This window comes from Ipomoea nil, unplaced genomic scaffold (genome assembly GCF_001879475.1).
Source record: "Ipomoea nil cultivar Tokyo-kokei standard unplaced genomic scaffold, Asagao_1.1 scaffold2868, whole genome shotgun sequence".
NCBI classification, from domain to species: domain Eukaryota; kingdom Viridiplantae; phylum Streptophyta; class Magnoliopsida; order Solanales; family Convolvulaceae; genus Ipomoea; species Ipomoea nil.
The window spans coordinates 90,001-112,604 of NW_017619296.1; the positions used below are offsets into that span (position 1 = coordinate 90,001).

Genomic DNA, 22,604 nt, shown 5'->3' on the forward strand with positions numbered 1-22,604 from the left:
AACATTGTTAGAAGCTTCATTTTATGAGGGACTAAAAACGTCATTTTAATCAAAATTTAGAGGTCAAAGAATCTATACTTAGAGTATAACTCCGATCTACAACCAAAAATGTAATTATATTTCTCCTACACCTAATTATATTTAAATATTATATATAACCACCAAATTAACTAATATATAAATAAATCAAAAGAGATTAATTATTTGTAATCTTAATTAAAAATAATTGGACATAATTGTCATAGGGTAGAAATATTAATTTGATACTCCGTATTAAATTATCTGAGAAAAAAAAAACAAACTGGCTAACCGACTACAGCTAATATAATTTTAAAATGATGGTTGTTTAGACTTAAGCGTTGACGAGAGAATTGCTCTCTTTCATTTCATCTTAGTTAGTTCTGCTCTGATCATCCATCAGCTTACCACATACACATAGAGAGACGCAAATGGCTTATGCTGCTGTAACTTCGCTTAAAGGAACACTCCATCTACACTTCTTGCAACCACAACCACGCTTGCCTCTTCCAGACAACCAAGAGATACTTAAGTCTCTCCATCAAAATCTTGATTTCCTCCAACAAGTTCTTGAGAAATCGGCGATTAAAGATTTTGAGGCAGAGATGAGAGATGTAGCGTTCAAAGCTGAAAAAGGGATTGAGATGGAGTTGACTACCATTTATCTAGCAAAGGGTTTGACGAAGCGTAATCATATAAAGGCTTCCCTCAAAAGGCTTCGTGGAATCTTCAATGAAGCAGTAAAACAGACTGATTACATCAAGAAGAAGTTGATTAAAATGAGTGAAAAGCAGCTAGCAAATGGTCCATCACAAGATGAAATGATGCGACGAAGAGGACTACTCCTTGGTTCAACATCATCACAGCCCGATCCAGAACGCGAGAATAATATTACTGTGAGTAAATTTTCCAAAAACACTTCAATGAAGTTTGACAGTAAAATGGTCGGATGCAACAAGGAGTTCATGACGATAATGGATCAGCTCACCCGACAATCAGCACAACAGCTACAAGTTGTGTCAATTGTAGGCATGGGAGGAAGTGGCAAGACCACATTAGCTTGGAAAGTTTATGAAGATTCATCTATTACTTTACATTTTGACAAACGAGCATGGGTTACTGTATCTCAAGAGTATAACAAGGAACAAATGCTCCAATACCTTATTGGTTGTGTTAATGCAGCATCAACAGATGAACTTCATGAACAGAGCAATGATCTCCATGAACAAAGACAAAGAAATTCCAAAGAAAATCTGCGTAAACTGTTGATGGGTCAGAGGTATTTGATAGTGATGGATGATATATGGAGCACTACTGCTTGGGATAGTGTGCAAGGATGCTTTCCAGATGATAATAATGGAAGTCGTATACTATTGACTTCTCGGCTCAAAGAGGTGGTTGAATATGCAAATTCAGGTAACACTACCATTAACATGCCTTTCTTAGATGCCAATGAAAGTTGGAATCTCTACTGCAATGTGTTTGGTAAAACAGAATTTCTTTCGGTGTTTGAGCAAATTGGTAGAGACATAGTGCAGAAGTGTAAAGGATTACCTCTGGCTATTACTTTAGTAGCTAGTCTTCTCTCCAAGACAGAGGAGAAGGTGAACAAGTGGAAGAATGTTGCAGAAAGTGTAATTGGTGATACTAATGAAGCATGCTCAAGTGTACTATCATTGAGTTACAACCAATTACCACACCCCTCTAAAACTTGCTTTCTATATTGTGGAGTTTTTCCAGAAGATTATGAAATCCCTGTAAAGAAGTTAGTTAAGTTGTGGGTAGCAGAGGGATTTTTCGAGGGAGTGAACAATATGAATCCAGAGGAAGTGGCCACGGAATGCTTGGAAGATCTTGTTGATAGAAGTCTTGTTCTTGTTGGTAAACAGAGTTATAATGGCAAAATCAAGACAATTAGGATGCATGATCTCATGCGAGACTTGTGCTTAAGAGAAGCTCGATGTGAAAATCTCTTGAATGTCATTGGAAATGATTATCATGGTGCTGTTGCTGGACCCGTAAAACTTCCATTTAACAAGAGGAAATCACAGCACTTCTTTTCAAATGCTTGTCCTTGGATAAGTATTAAACCTGGATGTTACAATATTCAAATTAGATCTATGGGCTTTGACAAATTCCATTCCGTACACTCTGCTGGTGCTGTTGATTTCAGCATTAAGGTGCTTTGTCACTTCAAACTATTAAGAGTAATAGACATGAAACTTGGATTCACGAACTTTGAAGATAAGATGCTGTATGTGGCAAGTCTTGTTCACTTGAGATACTTAGCTTTGTTCCTATGTCAAAGAGTACACCCTCTTAAACTAAAGCTCTTTGAGCATTGGAATATGCAAAGTTTGATTGTCCGTGGATGTAGTGTTATATTTGAGGCATTTGAAATTTGGAAAATGCCACTGTTAAGGAATTTTTATGTTGAGGGAATTCCTTTTACATTAGAGGCTTCAGAGGTTGTTCATAGAAACATAGAGACTATATCTTGGTTGCATCCGAAGTGCTGTACAGAGGATCTTTTTACAAGGATTCCAAATTTAAAAAAATTAGGGATTCAAGCAAAAATGCGGCATGAAAATGAAAATTCAGATGGTTTTTGTAATCTTGTGCACTTGAGACAGCTTGAGAAACTAAGCATCAGCGCGTGGCCTATTAAACTTCCATATAGCGGCATTCTATGGGCAACTAGTTTTCTACCAAATCTTAAGAAGCTCAAATTCTTTTGGACTCATTTCGCATGGAGTGATATGAGGCTTATTGGTTTGTTGCCAAATCTAGAGGTTCTAAAATTGATAGATGCTTGTAAAGGCGAAGAGTGGGAGCCATGTGATGGAGGGTTCCGTCAATTGAAAAGGTTGGTAATTAATTGCTGGTGTTTGCAAAATTGGAATGCCGTGGGTGATCATTTCCCTGTGCTTCAACATTTAGAGTTAACTGGTTGCAATATGTTGCGAGAGATCCCTATTGAGTTGGCCGATATCACCACACTTACATTGATTCAGTTAAATAGATGTTCGCATTCTGTTTTGGCTTCTGCAAAGCGTATTCAAGATGAGCAACAAAGCTATGGAAATGAAGCCCTCCTTGTTCGTTCTAGAAATATATTAAGGTCTCTTTCTATCCCTGCCTTCATTATATCTCTGACCGTATCACATTTCATGCTATTTAAATTCTTTGCAATTCCTCTGCAATCAATAATTATGTGCATGCATGCAATGCTTTCTCTCAATTTTCTGTATCTCATATATCCTTACCTATATAAATGTGTCCATCTGTTGTATTCTATTTGCATACACTTGTTTATTTTGTTTTGTTTCTACTCTACTCTACTCTAGTTTTATATATAATCACCAAACAAACTAAATGCATGCTTTTAATCTTAATCTTAACATCTAATTCTTAAACACATACAGACAACTACAAAGATTCAGAGGTGGTGAAAAGTTAAAACGGTGGATGTTGGCGCAGCATAGCAGGAGCTGAAATGATGATGATGATGGATATTGTTATTTTGTTGGATTACTCAGAAATTTACGCACTTTGTTGCACCATGTACCATTATGGTGAGCTGAAATGGTTTCTGCTTCACGGAACTGATTTTTTTTTTTTTTTTTTTTTTAAACTATAAATCAAATGAAGTTGTATTGTGTGGCCATGACCCATATGATGCACATGCTATATTACAACATAGGAATGGACCTTGGTAGTTTATCTTTTGTTAAGGCTTTTATTTATTACCTGTAATGAATAAGTTATTTGGAAATAGACATTTATGAGGAACCATCGAGGAAGGGTTCCGTTAATTGAAAATATTGGTAATCGAATATACATGTTTGGAACGTTGGAGTGCCGTGGGTGACCATTTCCCTGTGCTTGAATGTTTAGAGTTACATAAATGCATGTCTTTGCAAGAGATTCCTAGTGGTTTTCCGTTCTAGCTTCAGCAAAGTTGATTCAAGAAGAGCAATACAAGTATACAACAACTATGGAAATGCCCTCCTTGTTCGTTCAGAAAATTTTATTATGGTCTCTTTCTATCCCTCAGCTCTAATATATATATTATATGTGTGACCATTTAACATATATGCACTTACTTCATGCATGCTACTTGAATTCTTCATGGCCATCATATCTGATCTGATCTGTTTCCTCTCAGATCACTTCTATCTCATATTTCATTGTAGAATAAAGAAGTTGGAATGGTAGAACGAAGCAAAAGCACTCACGGGAGTTTGAAAGGAAGAAGATGAAATGTATTATATCTCAGACAATAAATACCATTGAAAGTTGGCCTATATATAGGCTACAGAAACTAACTGAAAGAAAATAAAAATAAACCATAATTCAAAGCACTACTGCACGATCTATATCCACTACTGCATTATCTGAAATTAGCTCCACGTAACGTCAGAATCGGTCAAGCTGATTATTGGTGTTGTAATGTTTAACACTCCCCTTCAACACCAACTATCTTATTCCTTGTAATACCAAGTTTCTTGCCAAAGTAATCAAGCTTGCTACAGCTCAAACTTTTTGTAAACATATCAGCAACTTGTTCATCAGTTCTAAGATGGATCATTTGTACTTCTCCCTTGAGAACTTTCTCCCTGATAAAATGGTAGTGCACTTCAATATGCTTACTTCTAGCATGAAACACTGGATTTTCTGCCAAACATACTGCTGAAAAGTTATCACAGTACAAGGGAATTGAATACTCTGTTGATTGATGCAAATCTCTTAGCAACTGCACCAACCAAGTGCTCTCTTGTGTTGCCATCGCTGCTGCTCGGTACTCTGCTTCTGTTGTCGACAAAGACACTGTTGGTTGTCTTTTGCTACACCAAGAAAATGATTAAGATACCCCAGTTCTTTCATTTTAAAGCGTATTGACAAATTTTCCTTTGTTCTGAGAACTTCTTCAACATCATCACCAGTTAAAACTAAATCATCCACGTATACTAGCACAATGGCTAGCTTACGTCCTTTAGCTTTGACAAACAAGCTGGAATCTGACTGTGACACCCCAAAAATCCACATTCAATCCATGGATTAATTGAGTAATTAATCTTATTTTTATTTGAGGAATTAATTCCTAAAATCCTGATTTTTAATACTCAAGGACTAGAATTTGACTAGTCAACCTTTAAGTTGTGTTGTACCTTGTGCTTTGAGGGGAGTTCCCTTGTTCCTTACACTTTCTAAGGGTTAGTAAGGGTATTCTTATCTTTTCACCAAGAGTTAGTATTGTAACCTAACCTAGAAGACTTCTTCATTTCATTCCCTACAATTCTTAGAAATTAGTTCTACATTCTCTCTAGAAAAGAAGTGTAGCTTATTCTCCAAGCCAAGTTGAGACCCTTGTCAAGATTCCAAGATTTGCTTCCAAGATTCAACCTTTCACCTATTTGGGCATCTAGGAGGGTAAGATCTAAGTTCATCTTGTGTTTTTGGTTCCATCTTAGTTGTCTTTTTCTTAAAGGTAGGATCTTTATGATCTTTTGGTTTGATCTTGAAGTGGGTTTGGAAAGTAAGCCTTGTGGAGAGCTTGTTGTGGTGTAAAGTGAAGTCTTTTGGTCTTCAAGAGGTAACCCATGCTCTACAAAACCTATTTTGCTTACCTATATGTGATTTCTTGGATTCTACATGTGTTTTGCTATGAAATGTGAGGGTTTATGCATTTGTCTTGTGATATTGCATATCTAGAGCTTGTGTTTAGGGTTCGTTTGTGCCATTGCTTGGCATTTTCCATGGTTCAAGTCATTTTGCTGTGTTTGGTGAGATTTGGCATGTTTTGGACTTGAATTTGTGTTTGGAGAAGAAAATCCCCGAAGGGATTTGTTGTGGAATAGGGATGTTCCCGCGGGCGGAACGGCGGGCGGGGCACCACCCGTCGGCCTACCCGCGGGTACATAGGCCTGTGGGGATGTGTTCCCGCGGGCGGGACCACGGGTGGGGCACTACCCGTGGGGAACACGGTGGTGTTCGTTCGAGATTTGTTCCCCGTGATTTGTTTGACTCGGTATTTGGTCTTTTGGCTTCCCGTTGTTCTTTTGTGGAACTATTTGAGTGTCTTCTTGATGTTTCGTACGTCTAGAACTATATGGTAGGTATCCATGTAGGATTTTGGTGTCTTGAATCGTGCTAAGTGTTCAACATTGTGCTTCGTTGGACCAAGAGGTGTCTTGTGTGTTCCTTGGAACTATCTTGAGTTTCCCCGTTGATAAGCATGCTAGTTTGTTGTCTTAATGCTAGCGTGTGTGTTGTTTGTACCTTCCGTTTGGTTGATGATAACTTGTGTTATCCATCGTTGTTGTCGTTGGGCTGTGACCCATTCCTTGATTGAGTATGTTTCATACCTTCGTTGTGATCCGTTGTTCGACTCTTGTTGAGTTGTGGTGCGTGTGTGGCTCTACCTGGATTGCACGATTAGTGGTATGGGACACTAGTCACCAAGGTATTGCAGCGGTCCTCGTGGTGGCCGTGACGTGATTATGGAGTTGTGGCCTGAGTGATGGGTCCACGTTTTTGGGGGATAACATGTGTTATTCGGGCATGTGTTGCCGTGATTGGTGGTTTTCATTGGTGGTTGATTGGTGGGGGACGACTGTAACACCCCGTGTTACGGCCTTCAATCCCGGATTAATTATTAAATTAATCCCATTAATAATAATTAAATATGATTTAATTCGGTTAGGTTTCCTTTAATTAATTAATAAAGGTCCACCATGAACCGTGGACCTTTGCCTAAATCAGAGTCCTAAGCCTATTAGGAATAAAGAAAGTAAACCCTTTACTATTCAGATTCTAATTAGGAATCCTAGACCTAGTTATCTATTAAGTATAAAGCAAGTAGGCCTTTTACTATTCAGACTACGATTAGGATTCCCTTTAATTAATTAATATGGTCCACTATGGACCATGGACCCTTATCCCTAAACCCAATCCTTAGTTCCAAAAGGAATAGAATTAGCAAGCCTATAATATTAGTTCCTAACCAGGACTCCTAAATATATAAATAGGAGACTTAAGAGGCACCTAGAACCCCCCACCACAATAAATGTTCCACCACCCCAAAGTGCTCCAAGCCCTTAGAAGAAATCAAGAAAGCAAGAAAGCTTAAAGAAAGACCCTTCATAGCCAAGGAATTAATTAAGGCTAAGAGGTAACCCATGTCTCAACAAAACCTATTTTTATAGCTATGATTTCCCCTTAGGGTTTCCCCCATATGATTGTAAATGGCGAATTACTATGATTATTATTGATGTTGATTTAATGATTCCATGGGGAATCTTGATAATCAATTGTAGGCATGGGGGAATAGGCAAGACCACTTTAGCTCGCAAAGTCTATGAAGATCTGTTGGAACCGTTGGTAGAAAAACAAATAATAATCAAATAAAATAAGATTATTATTTTCTGGAAAGTAAGGGAAGGAAAGATGGAGAAAATTTGGCTCGTGTTTGGTGTTGGGTTTTTGCAAGAGTCAAGCGATCACTCTTTCCTTAAAAGCTTATTTGCCATCTCCCAAAAGATGCTAGGAGCGTTGTGGCCTAGGCTTCCCAGGATAAAACTTGCTTTGATTCAATGTTTCAGCATTCAAACAAAGAATCCGGCGAGCAAGACAATGGTTATGAACACAGTATGGCTAAGAAAAGGAGTAGAAGCAGAGTTCTGAGGCTGGAAAACAAAGTTTCGTGTAGTGCTGTTGTTGTTCTCTCTGTGTGAAAATCTGCTTCTCACTACCCTCTCTTATATAGGGATCAAGGAGTTAGATAGCTTTTATTTTGGCATTAAAAGGCACCCCCACAACTCCTATAACAGCAACCACTAACTTGAGTTTTAATTCAAAATTAAAATTGGGATTAATTCCAAAGAATTAACTCCGTAACAGCTGAATTAAAATCCCAACGGTCACAGAAGGAGCTTCAGTTTAGCCACGAAAAGGCCGAACTTTCGGGCACCAGCAAGTTTCGGCCAAGGCCTCAGGTGGCCTAAACTTGCAAATTTCGGCCACTGGGTGCATGTTTCGGCCATCTGGCCGAAACCTCTCAAGTGGCTCTCTGTTAGATGGGAAACCTCTCAAGTGGCTCTCTGTTAGATGGGAAACCTCTCAAGTGGCTCTCTGTTAGATGGGAAACCTTTCGGCCACTGGGTGCATGGGAAACCTCTCAAGTGGCTCTCTGTTAGATGGAAACCTCTCAAGTGGCTCTCTGTTAGATGGAAACCTCTCAAGTGGCTCTCTGTTGGAAAACGTACCGAAGTTTGGCATAACTTAGCCCGCAAGGCCAGCCAATTTCCAAACGACATTCATGCCCGCAGGTGCCGACGCACACGAGCTTGGTCTTGAATCAAGCATTTTTCAATCTCGGGTTCAACTTCGTCTAGTTGGAATTTGATTTGCACCCCCCCCCCCCCCCCGGCGTGAGAGAGCCTCTATGCTATACAATTTTATAAGCTTCAAAAGAACTTTTGTATATAAGGGGGGCAAATCCTCTTTCCAAACCAATATGGGACAAAAACTCACTTTTTCCCTTCATTTTCTAACTCAAATGGGTCTACTTTGAGAATCAATATCTGATTCACCCATTATCTGTTTTGAGCGTACAATATATCGATCTCTTCGTCTCACTACGAAGAATCTGAATCCACTTTAACCCGACCCAAATCGGAAGTGGACCCCACTGATAATTGTACCACAAAAAAGCCACTTAACATGCCATTTTAAGCTATTTTTTCCAACAATCCCCCACATGAATGAAAATTGATTTTCGGGGTATTTTGAAATCGGAAACAACTGTGTTCAAACGGTCGATCCCTGCATAGGATAGGTAGGGAGTCATTATACCCTTTGAACCTTCCCTTGTAAAGACATGTTTACTCTACTGGCTGTACGGTAGAACGCAATGTCTTTAAACTGACTGCCGTTTGTGTAGACGATGACATATCTCACACAGGAATCTCCCAACCATGCTCTTTCTCTCACGAGTGTGCCCGTTTTGGTCGTGGGTCACCGTTCATGGTTCTGCGAGAGTTTCTAAAGAATTTTTGCCCAACAATTCTCCTTTGAAGCGACCCTCACTTCTCTCTAACATAGGTGATTCTTTCTCGAGTATCCCGCACACTCAAGGATTTTTAAAGCATTAACATGCTAGCAACTCAAGAATCATTGAATTTGATCATATAAATTCATATTGGTTTAGCAACATATTTATGAAAATGTTGTAACAATATTGAGGAGTTTATTAGAACAAAACATATAACTTGTGGTGCACTGTTAAGTAATAAATTCTTCAGCATTTAATAGTCTTTAGTTTCTTCAAAATTGATCCTGGGCCATTTTGGTTTGTAAGGCTCAAGACAATTTTGAGAACATAAAAGTAAGACTCATAATGTTCAGTTCATTTTGAGGTGGACCTTAAGATTATTTGGGAAGTTATGGTGTATATTTAACATTCCAAATTTATGGACTTAGAGTTTTGGTTTATTGTCTAAGTTGTTGGAATGATTCTGTGACTTGACTATCTTTTGGCTATTTTGATGAGTGGGAGTAACAGACGTGTTAACTCCAAGCTCTTAGCCGTTAGAGATAGTACTTAAAGTTAACTTATAAAGAAGTCATCGAATATATAGTTAGCATTATGCTAACATTAAGAGATCTCTACTTAAGGCATGCTTTTAAGGATCTTAGAGATCATACATTGTACTCTTTTGTACAATTTGGATAGTTTTCTCTCTTTAGTTGCGCATATATATTTTATTTTGAGAAACACCCCTTACGGTACCAGGAATAAACATAGGGTTTGTTCATAAAGGATTCAAGTTGGGGAATCAAAATGCATGTGATCATAGGAGATATAACTCACTTATTCAGTAGATGACATATTACTATGGTTCGTGTGTTTTGTTCTTTGATGAGAATTGCGCTAGTACTTGCACCAAGTGGGAGACTGTAAGACTTTCCCATATGGGCCTTAATTATGTGGTGCAAGTGGACTAGGCCCATTAAGTAATTGGTTGGACTGGACATTAGGCTAAGTCTGCATTCCACCCATATGCCTATATAAACCCTGTATTGATGGGATACAAGACACATTCATTATATAGCACTTAAGCTATGGTACTCATACTGCTCAGAAAATACCAGTACACCATCTAGGGTTCTGAGTCAAGTATGGGACAAAATGGCTAACCCTATTCTGCAGATCTACTGTTCAAGAGGCAATACAACAGGGTATCAACCATGACTGGAGATCTACAGTGCTTCCGCTTCCGCTACTACGAGTTAAGTTTCTCGTAGATTATACTCTGTATATTTAGATCTCACATATCTTGGTTGCGTCCGAAGTGTTGTACGGAGGATCTTTTTACAAGGATTCCAAATTTAAAAAAATTGGGGATTCTTGGTGAAATGAATTTTGAATATGAAAATTCAGATGGTTTCTATAATTTTGTGCACTTGGGGCAGCTTGAGAAACTAAGCATCAAAAAGTGGCATCTCAAACTTCCGTATAGTGGCATCCCATGGGCAACTAGTTTTCTACTAAATCTTAAGAAGCTCAAATTCATCTTGACTAGGTTTCCATGGAGTGATATAAGACTTATTGGTATGTTGCCAAATCTAGAAGTTCTAAAATTGATACATGCTTGTCAAGGCACAGAGTGGGAGCCATGTGAGGCAGGGTTCCGTCAATTGAAAAGGTTGGTATTTCAAAGCTGGATTTTGAAAAATTGGAATGCGGTGGGTGATCATTTCCCTGTGCTTCAACATTTAGAGTTAAATTGGTGCAATTTGTTGCGAGAGATCCCTATTGCGTTTGCTGATATTACCACACTTGAATTGATTCAAATAAATGGCTGTTGGGATTCTGTTTTGACTTGTGCGAAGCTTAGTCAAGATGAGCAGCGAAGCTTTGGAAATGAAGCCCTCCTTGTTCGTTCTAGACATCTCTTGTATACTATTTGCATACACCTGTGTATTTTGTTTTGTTTCTATACTCTACTTTACTCTAGTTTTAAATATAATGAGCAAACAAACTAAATGCATGCTTTTAATCTTAATCTTTGGTTTCTCCTTAACATCTAATTCTTAAACACATACAGAGATTGAGAGGCGATGAAAAGTTAAGAGCCACAAAGCTAAGCAGAGATGATGATGATGATGATGGATGGATGGATGTTGTCGTAGCATAGCATGAGTATATATGAATCTGCCTGCCACTGGTTTTTGTACTGTACTGTACTTGTTGTGGTTATTTTGTTGGTATGTTGCACCATGTACCATTAGGTGAGCTGAATGGTTTCTGCTTCTTCAATCTAATTTTTTATTTTTAACTATAAATGAAATAAAGTTGTTGTTTGGCCATGAACCATATGATGCACATGCTATATTACAACATAGGAATGCACCTACTTTATCTTTTGTTAAGCCTTTTATTTATTACCAGAAATGAAATGAATGAGCTATTTGGAAATACACATTTATGAGGAACCATTCGAGTAAGGGTTTTGTTAATTGAAAAGATTCACTACTACAGAAAACAGCTTTAACGTCACTATTTTAACGTCGAATTTTAGAAAATCCGACGATAAATATTTAAAATTATTATTATTTTTTTTAAATACATATGACGTCGGTTAAAGAAAATAGCCAACGTCATATATAATCGTAATTAAAAGAAAAATTAAAATAGGTACGACGTCGGTCGATATGACTGGCCGACGTCGTATGTATTTAAATAAGAAAAATTGAAATTAAAATACCATACGATGTCAGCTCATTAAATACCCGACGTCGTATGGTATTTTAATTTCAATTTTTTTTTATTTAAATACCATACGACGTCGGCTAAAATAATTATCCGACGTTGTATCTTGAATAAAAAAAATTTAAAAATATATGACGTCGGCTAATTATATAGCCGACGTCGTATAATTTTTTTTACGTAGTAGAACCCTAATCGAAGCTGCATTCTGAATTCAAACAAAAAAACAACTCCACGCCGTCTGCCGTCGCCACACCTCCGATCCTCACCGCCACACCACCACACCTCCACGCCAGCCGCCGCCGGTCATCCACCGCCTTGTCTTCGAACCGTAGCAGCTCTCCGCCGTCGCCATCCACCGCACTGGTGTCCGCCGCTCTCCTCCACTGTTCTCCGCCACTCGTCCCCTCCACTGTTCTCCGCCGCTCTCCTCCACCGCTCTCCGACGCCGCCGCCACAGCTCGAACGCTCGGGTCTCGTTTCTCGCCGCCGGACGCCGCCGTCACAGCTCGGGTACGTAATATATATATATATATATATATATATATATATATATATATATATATATATTTTATTTTTATTTATTTATTTATTTATTTATTTATTTATTTATATTTATAATCATTTTTTATATATTTTGTAATTATTTTTTTTATATTTTTTGAATTTTATAAATTATTATGGTGTATATTTCGAAATTTTAGGAATAATTGTGTAAAAATGTACTTTTTGATAATTTTGGGATCTAGACTTAGTGATTTACTGCAATTTGTCTATTGTGTTTAGCAAGATTCAATTCACATTGTGTTTGGCATGTTCTTTGGTTAGTTAGGATGTATAAGAAAACATCTAGAATTGATATGAAATTAAATTATCTGCTGCCATGAATTCCCGTGTTCCTTTTCTAGATTATTTGCGTCCATTAAATGCTACTTGTTTGCACTACGTAAATGCTAAAATTATTATAGTTGTTGTAGTAGTTATTATTATATAAATTTGTTAAAATAGTGTTAACAAATGTTTAATTATGGTTATTATTATTTTAGATTGGCTTGTACGTGATAGATAAAAGTTGGATAATAGCTAATCGACTTAGTACGGAATATGAAGATGGAGTTCGAAAATTTTTAGACTTTGCAAAGAGTAACCTTCCGAATAGTAATAACAAGTGGTTGTGTCCTTGTAAGAAATGTTGTAATCAGAAAAAGTTAGGTGAAGAGGACATATATGATGATCTAATCGTTAATGAGATTAATCCATATTATACACAGTGGATTTGGCACGGTGAACGCGATGTGTCTACGACATCTAATGTGTATGTTGACAATGAAGATAATGAGTCTGAAGATCGGTTGGATGAACTATTTCGCGATGTTGGAGAAGAGTTTACCAATCGGTCAAATGAGTTAGATGAATTATTGAATGATTCAAAACAACCGTTATGGCCGGGGTGTAGTAAATATTCCCGATTATCTGCTATATTAAAATTATTCAACTTGAAAGATGGGAATGGGTGGAGCGACAAGAGCTTTACTACTTTACTTGAAATAGTAAAGGACATGCTTCCAGATGGTAATGAACTTCCCAATAGTACGTATGATGCCAAAAAAATTTTGTGTCCAATGGGTATGGGATATATAAAGATACATGCTTGCCCTAACGATTGCATATTGTTTAAGAATGATTACAAAGATTTTCATGCATGTCCAATATGTGGGGCATCTCGTTATAAAACAAGCGAGAATGTTGCTGGTAAAGTACGTTTGAAAAGGCCATCAGCTAAAGTTTTATGGTATCTCCCAATTCTTCTAAGATTTAAGCGCCTGTTTGCAAATCCAAGCGATGCGAAGAACTTAACATGACATGCAGATCAAAGGATTTCTGATGGCAAGCTTCGACACTCGGCTGATTCTTCTCAATGGATAACATTTGATAATGCATTTCCTGAATTTGGTCACGAGTCGAGAAATCTTAGACTTGGACTTTGTACTGATGGTATTAACCCCCACGGGAATCTAAGTAGCAAGCATAGCTCGTGGCCAGTTATGTTGATAATTTATAATCTACCCCCTTGGTTGTGTATGAAACAAAAATACATATTATTATGTTTGATGATTTCTGGGCCAAAACAACCAGGTAATGATATAGATGTTTATTTGGTGCCTTTGATTGATGACTTGAAGCAATTATGGGATGAAGGTGTGTTAGTGTTTGACGCATACCGGAATGAGACTTTTAAGTTGCATGCAATGCTTTTTTGCACAATCAATGACTTTCCAGCTTATGGAAATCTGTCTGGATATAGTGTCAAAGGTCATAAGGCATGCCCCATATGTGAAGATAATACATGTTATCATCAACTTGTTTATGGTAGAAAGACTGTATACATGGGGCATCGGAGATTTCTTGATAAATTTCACCCTTATCAAAAATTAAAAAAGGCATTCAATGGGGTGCAAGACTATACAGATGCTCCATAACCATTGACTGGGAATCAAGTTTATGAACGAGTTGAATGCATCAATGTTACTTTTGTTAAGACTCAGGCTTAAATCTCAAAGAGGTAAGAGGTCAAAATCTACAAATGAGAAGAGTCGTGGAAAAAGAAATTTATATTCTTTGATCTTTCATATTAGAAGACACTAGATGTGAGACATAGTATTGATGTGATGCATATGGAGAAAAATGTATGTGATAGTCTGGTTGGAACTCTTGGAGACATAAAAGGTAAGTCTAAAGATGGACTCAATGCTAGATTGGATTTGGTTGAAATGTGTATACGACATACATTAGCTCCACGTTCCGAGGATAAGAAAACATATTTGCCTCCCGCTGCTCATACTTTATCAAGAAAGGAGAAAATAAGTTTTTGTGAGTGTTTACGTGGAGTAAAGGTACCACAATGGTATTCATCAAATATCAGTAGACTTGTTAATATGCAAGATTTAAAGTTGGTGGGGTTGAAGTCTCATGATTGTCATGTCTTAATGTAACAACTATTACCAGTGGCTGTTAGAGACATATTGCTAAAAAGTTGAGATACACCATCATAAGACTTTGTTTCTTTTTCAATGCAATTTATGGAAAAGTTATTGATCCAGACAAATTAGATGAATTGCAAAATGAAATTATTGTTACACTGTGTCAGCTAGAGATGCACTTTCCACCTTCATTTTTTGATATCATGGTTCATTTGCTTGTGCATTTGGTGAGAGAGATCAAACATTGCGGTCCAGCTTATTTGAGGGGGATGTACCCATTTGAATGGTACATGAAAGTATTAAAAGGTTATGTTAGGAACCGATATAGGCCGGAAGCATCTATTGTTGAAAGCTATGTTGCTGAGGAGGTTACTGAGTTTTGTACTGAATATTTGGCACGGGTTGAGTCTATTGGAGTTTCTAAGAATCGACATGAAGGAAGAATTACTGGGAAGGGTACTCGAGGAGTCAAAGTGAATACTATGCCCTGTGAAGATGTTGAGCAGGCACACTTGTACATCTTGCATAATACAAGTGAAGTCGAACCGTATTTAGATGAACACAAGGCATTGATTACGGAGCAAAATCCTAGAAGGACAGACATGTGGATTGTGGGCGAACATAATCAAACTTTTATTAGTTGGTTCAAAAATAAAGTTCTTAAAGAGAATAATGTTTCTGAAACTGTTTCATGGTTAGCACATGGTCCTGGTTTGGATGTCCTATGTCATAATGGATGTGACATTAATGAGTTTTCTTTTTATACAAAAACTCAAGATGAAAAGAGCACTATGCAAAACAGTGGAGTTACTTTGGTTGCAAATTCAATGCATTTCAGTAGTTCGAAAGATACAAATCCCGTGTTTGCAGAGTTGTCATATTATGGTGTGATTGAAGAAATATGGGAAGTTGATTATGTTTCGTTTAGGGTCCCGGTGTTTCGATGTAGATGGGTAGATAATAAACATGGTGTAAAAGTTGATGAGTTAGGATTTACCCTGCTTGTGGATTTTAATCGGGAAGGACACAAAAATGAGTAGTTTATAATGGCATCCCAAGCAAAACAAGTCTTTTATATTAGTGATCCTTGTGACAAAAAATGGTCAATTGTTCTTCATGGAAAGAGACAAATTGTTGTAGATGAGAATGTAGATGTTAGTTTTGATATTGAGGAAATACCACCATTTTCTTCAAGTTTATTGCCCCCCGTTATTGATAATGAGATAGATGAAGTGCATGCATCACGAGATGATCATCGTGAAGGGATATGAGAGAATTGATTATTATATGTAATGCTTTAATTAGGTATTTATTCTGTTTTTTATGTTTTCTTATTCTAATATTTCTATATATTCTGATAATTTTTCTTTCTAAACAGGCGTATGGATTCAACAGATGATGGTGGTACTACAGAAGGTACTCATAATACTCAAAGTAGTACTACTAAGAAGAGGGGTGTCACTCGTATGCAAAAAATCATTAAGCAACGTAATGCTTTTGGGAAACTGCAAATTGAGCTTGATGGATTCGAGCCTGTCTACAGGAAAGCTGACAATGAATTTAAAAGTTATGTTGGATTAGTGGGATGAATCAATGCTCCTATCACAATAAAAGAATGGTCGGATGTCCCAGAAGATACTAAAGCTACTATTTGAAAAGAAATCCTGGTAAGATTTAGATTTATTCAAAAAGTTAATATAATTACATTTCTTAATAATAAATAATCTTGTTTTGTAGAGTACTTATGATATTCCCGACAACATTGATATGAAGAGACATTGGTTAAGCTATGTGAATGACCGGTGGAGATATTTTAAAACAAAATTGGTGAACAAGTATATATACGGTTGTTATGTAGGTCAGAACCCTTGTAAAACATACGACTTCCTTGAACAAGAGACATGGAATGAGTTTTGTCAGTTGCATACGGGTGAATCATATGAGGTATCATTATTATTCTATCAATATTTTGAACAAGGGATATGGAATGATGTATCATATGATTAATATTTTGTATGTATGTAGGCAACAAGGAAAAAAATATCAAGACATAGAAGCTAAGAATATTCATCCACATCTTTTAGCTCGATCGAGGAGGTTATAAAAGGTTGGAGAAGATGATGATGGACGAGAAGTTGAAAGAACAACAAACATGTGTTGATGCAGATCCGTCGTATACAATGAGTCCTCCAAGTCCGATACGTAGAGCCGAAAAATGGAAGAAAGAAAGAATGGACAAGTCAGGAAATTATCGCACTGATTCAACTAGATTGGTGGTAGAAAAAATTGTAAGTAAATATGTTGTCATTTACTACAGTAATAGTAATTATTATTGAATAATTTTTATATATGTTAGGATGCTCTTGAGTTGCAAATTTCTCAAGGAGAATTTGTTGAGGATGGAAGAAAGAATTCATTGACTGTTGCATTGGGTACCGATGAGCATTGTGGACGTGTTAGAGCCATGGGAAGAGGACATGGCATCAAAAGTGTATTTGGCCATGCAAAACGTCGCCAAAAGACTCCTGAAGATGTTCAACGAATGGTTGATGCTGCTGTTGAACTAGCGTTAGAAAAACAAAAGTAGCAAAATATTTCTGAACGGGAGGAATTTGGTCAACGATTAACTGAGCAATTTGAGGCAAAAATAGCTAGTATGATGTTGAAATTTAATGCTATGCAGACTCCTGTACAACCAAAGCAGGTGAATGACGTATGTGTGGATGCTGTGCGACCATCTCCAAGTGACAAAGCTAGTTCCCCAGACCCTTTTAGTAATTTACCGGCTGTAAGTATTCGTTTATAGTTATCTTATTATTATTTATCAATAAAATTTTATATGATTTTTAATTAAAAATTAATGTAGTTAGGGGCACGATGTCAATTGTTCTTAGAAGATCCAATTAGACGTCCAGTGGCATATGGGACAGCTTACAGTGGTGGACAAGTTCATGGGGTTGTACTGGATGTAAATAATGTGAAAGTGAGTATAAATGAAGTTAGTGATCCAACTGCACATGTACCATTCCCCACCAGTGAGGTTCAGCTTGTAAGTGATGCAATTCAACACTTGATCATTTGGCCAAAGAAACTGGTAGAGTTATATATACTGAAGCTAATGCGGTATGTACACTGATAATATTTCTATTTTAAAATAGTAAGTAGTTTAATTTTTAAAATAATAATTCTTACTTGTATTATAATTCACAGTTAAAAGACAATACCAGTAGTGTTGTTCCAGATTCTTTGACTGATGATTGCAAAAAGGCTTTTACAATAGCTCGCCGTTTCGAACAGAATCTTGTGATCCATGTGGCTCGTGATATTATGGGCAAGATTGAGTATGACTTGGACCTTGAAAGTGTGGAGATAATGCGTTTCTTAAGTATGGACACCATCGATGTTTCTCTAGTTCAGTTCTTTATAAGGTAATAATAAGTTCTTTATGATTATTTATGCATAATAGTTTTATATTTATATAATTGGTAATCTATATATAATTGGTTGTGTTTGTGAATAGGGGTATTTACATTAGTTTTGAGTTGGCATCAAAAGACACGTATAGCTTCCTAGATCCATATTGGATTCAACCAAAAATGAATAATACAGAAGAAAGGAAATCATATATAAATTCCACCATGCAGTATGGGAAGAAAAATGTATATTTAGCCCCATACGTTCTCAAGTAAGTATTACTTACGTTTTAAATAAAAGTGCTTATATATAATATATTTTTATTATATATTATATTTACTTATAACTAATAAATTACTTATTTGTAGTGAGCATTGGATGCTGATGACGATTTGTCCTAGATTAAATGAAAATTTTTGGTTTGACTCACTTGGTCATGGGCCGCTTGAAGACATTAAACCTATAATGGAAACGTATGTAAATTTATATAATGAATTAATAGTTATTATTAAACTAGTGATGCCAAGTATTTACATATATTTTATGTCTTATATGAATAGGTGTATGGCTGCAACAAGCATGATGAATGGAAAGAAACAATATCGTCCACCGAAATGGACTACATGTTTGGTAAGTACTTCATTCACTTTGTAAAACATGCAAACTTATTGTTATTTATTACTTTTTTATAATTTTATTGTAATTCAAATGTAGTGTGCTATACAAAAAGGAACCACCGAATGTGGTTATTATGTGATGAAATTCATGTGGGAAATTTTTTCCAACAACCTAAGCAAAGGATGGATAAGACAAGTAATTTAATAATACATATTTCTTCTTCAAATGTTGGTTAAAATATTTGCTTATTTATTATTTTTATTTCTTTTGAACTTTGTAGATTTTAGAAAGACAATGAAGATTGCCCTACAACAAACAAGAGATTTATGACGTTAGAAACAAATGGTCTAAGTTTCTTATTGATGAATGGGTTAATAAAACGTTGTTCAATTGATACTTTATGTTTAAAATTACTTTGTGTTTATTGGTTTGATGTTAATTAGTAGTTTTGTTGCATTGTGTTATTTATATTAACTAGTAATTCACCCGCGCGATGCACGGGAAAAAATTATGTTATTATAAATATAAATAAAAAATAGAAAAACTAAAATATTTTAAATTATTTAATATAATAATATTTTTGAGCTTCCATTGGTCAAGTATTTATTATTTTTATAGAATACAAAATTACAATTAAAATTATAATTATAATTTTGTATGGTTAATATAATCTCTAATTATGTGCATATTCAAATAAATTTATAGAGAGAATTTACATAATTACATTGATTTATTCTTAATTGTATTTCATCTATATTATAATTTTCACAATACGAATAATAACTAAGATAATTACATTTGGAAAGTAAATTTCAAAATTTGTAGGTGTAAATTTAAACTCTAATTGAACACATTTTTTATATGATTATATAATATATAACTATTTTATTTTTCAAAAGTATATTTTTTATATGATTATATAATATATAGCTATTTTATTTATTAAATGTTGTATTTTTTTATTATAATAAAGGATGTTGTTGCATTAATTGTAACATTAAATATTTCCCAAACCATATAGCTTTATTATATAAAGGATTTTATTTTTAGTAGCTTAATTAGTTTCATGTTTAGTATGTAGCTTGAATTAGTTGATGTTGATGTTGAATGTAATTAGCTGCACAGGTTCTGATTGATACAGCAGGTTGGGCTAGAAAGCATAAAATATTTTTAATATAAAAAATATATATATATACATACGACGTCGGCTAATAGCCAATTAGCCGACGTCGTATAATTTATATATATATATATATATATATATATATATATATATATATATATATATATATATATATATATATATACACATACGACGTCGGCTAATACCCTACTAGCCGACGACGTATAATTTTAAAAAATATATATATATACATACGACGTCGGCTAATAGCCTATTAGCCGACGCCGTAGGATTTATATTATTTAAAAATAAATATACGACGTCGGCTAATAGGCTATTAGCCGACGTCGTATATTTATTTCTTAATTTTAAAATACATACGACGTTGGTTAAATAATCGACGTCCTTTATTTTCTTATAACGTCTCTTTAGTCGACGTCGTAGGTTAGCCGACGTTAAAAGGGGGTCATTTAGCCGAAGTTAAAGCTATTTTCTGTAGTAGTGTTTCAATCTGTGCTATCGATTGGGAAGTAGACAGATTATACATGCAGAACTAACCGAGAAGATACCCGTAGGAGTTTGGTTCCACATAATCCCTTAGATTAGGATCACCGGATAACAGGACACCTTAGCTTTCAATACAAAAATCTCATTCTTGAGATTGCTATTAGGACACTATTAGTACATGGTTTTAAAATACTCATTATTCTTTACAAGGTATTATCTGTACTATGTTTTGTCAAACATTCAAATCTATGACCACCTATTTGAAGAGGATAACCGAGATACCATCACACTACAGTCAGTGGCGGAGCCACAATCCCACTGCCCCCCCCCCCCCCCCTCTCATCCCTTTCTAATCCTTTAATATATATATATATATATATATATATATATATATATATATATATATATATATATATATATACAAGTTACTAAGGGATTCAGTGGCTTAGTTGGTTCAACCTTGAATATGGCATGAAATGGCATGTGTTCAAAACCCACTTTGCATATTTTAACTTCTTATCTTTATTTTAGCTCTTCACACCCTTCAATAAATTAAATGTATTTTTTAATTAAATATTTTTTAAGTCTATTTTTTTTGTTAATCATTTAATTAATGTAGTCAACAAGTTTATATTATACTTCTTCGTATTCAAATTAATTTAGAAAAATTTTAAGTTGATTTAATTAAAAGAAAATTAAAATTAAATTATTTATGAATATAATGTCTTTTCTATTCAAACTATTGTATCTAATAGATTATGTTTTATATTTTGTCATAAATATTTTTATAACATTTCAAAATGTTTTAAAATTTCACCCTACCCAAATATAATTTTGGCTCGCCCTTAACTATCTTGTAGTCTATCATAAATATTGTATTATAATTTATAATGTATTTAAACCATATTATATATGTTTGATATTTTGTCGTTTACAATTCTAAAGTCATTTTAAATACGCCCTACTCACATAATTTTCTGGAACGGTCACTAACTACAATTGGTTTGGTAAGTAGAAAAAAAATAAAATTAGCAAAAATTAAGAGGATTTAATTTGAAAGGGTCAAAGTGGTTATAACCCGGCCGGCCATAACCCAATTTTCCTTGTATAAGATGCCCTAAATCTTTTCTCCAGCTACATAGGATTCTACGAAGGAGAAGAATATTCTATTCTTGGTTGTAGCCAAAATAAATAAATAAATAAATAAATAAAAGAAGCTTAGAAAGAAAAATATTTTCTTCTACCTTGGTGTTGCCGTGGATTGTAACAGGAAAGCATTATGACAAAAGCTAGATTTCTTGTTTTCTTTGTTTGAGGATTTGCGTGCCACAAGGAAAATTCAGAAATTCCATCGTAGCTAGCTAGTGCACTAAATTGTATCATTCTGATCTGATCGATAGTCACTGCTTGCATGAACTTATTGATGGAAGTCCTCCCACTTAACATTAAACAATTTCGTCTCATGTGCAAAATAGATCGGGATTATTTGACAACTTTATTGCCTAAAATTTTTCTTTTCAATTGTGTCACATTGTCCCTATTTCTCCTACATGATCATGTTAAAATTATATATATATATATATATATATATATATATATATATATATATTTTTTTTTTTATTTTACAAATGAAATATTGAAACTAAACAATTAAGATTATAATTAAAGAAGAAACATTAAAAAGTATTAAAATACTTATGTATGTATTATGTATAATTTTAATAGAATTTAATTGTTTTGTTGATTTACGGGCTCAATTCAAACTACAACTTCTTTAAAGAGTTAAGGGTGTATATTGCAACAACAAAAAGTTAGGGACTAAAACCACCGCTACCGAAGAAAAATTAAGGGGCCAAAATTACATTTTTCCCTTAATTAAAATAATTGGACATAATTGTTATTGGATACGAGTATTTGATACTGACTATTAAATTATCAAAACTTAAATTTTTTGATATAATTGTGAAGTTTGGATTCTTTTCACAATAAGGCTTAAAAAACAAAAGAAAAAACACTAACCAACTACCCAGCTAATTTTAAAATCATGGTTGTTTTACTTGTTTAGAGTTTAGCATTGACGAGAATTGCTATCTAAATTGTATCACATACATCTATCTTTCATTTCTTCTTAGTACTGCTCTGAATCATCTTACCACATTGACAGACGCAA

At 35.1% G+C, this 22,604-nt stretch overlaps 2 protein-coding genes and 1 long non-coding RNA gene across 3 annotated transcripts; 2 read left to right on the forward strand and 1 right to left on the reverse strand.

Annotated features, from left to right (window-relative positions):
* The first annotated feature begins 449 nt into the window (after window positions 1-449).
* LOC109160630 (putative disease resistance protein At1g50180) lies at window positions 450-1,827 on the forward strand. Its single transcript, XM_019308912.1, has 3 exons — window positions 450-1,434; window positions 1,759-1,775; window positions 1,807-1,827. Exons 1-3 carry the CDS (start codon window positions 450-452, stop codon window positions 1,825-1,827), a joined length of 1,023 nt encoding a protein of 340 aa, XP_019164457.1.
* On the forward strand, window positions 1,821-11,174 carry LOC109160663 (putative late blight resistance protein homolog R1A-4). The gene is made up of 3 exons (XM_019308944.1): window positions 1,821-3,139; window positions 3,444-3,455; window positions 11,128-11,174. The coding sequence occupies exons 1-3, from the start codon at window positions 1,833-1,835 to the stop codon at window positions 11,144-11,146; spliced, it is 1,338 nt and encodes a 445-aa protein (XP_019164489.1). The 5' UTR covers window positions 1,821-1,832; the 3' UTR covers window positions 11,147-11,174.
* LOC109160665 lies at window positions 2,473-10,950 on the reverse strand. Its single transcript, XR_002050798.1, has 3 exons — window positions 10,354-10,950; window positions 6,119-6,120; window positions 2,473-2,508 (listed from the first exon to the last, which is right to left on the reverse strand). It is a non-coding gene; the product is annotated as an uncharacterized LOC109160665 (long non-coding RNA).
* Window positions 11,175-22,604: the final 11,430 nt, after the last annotated feature.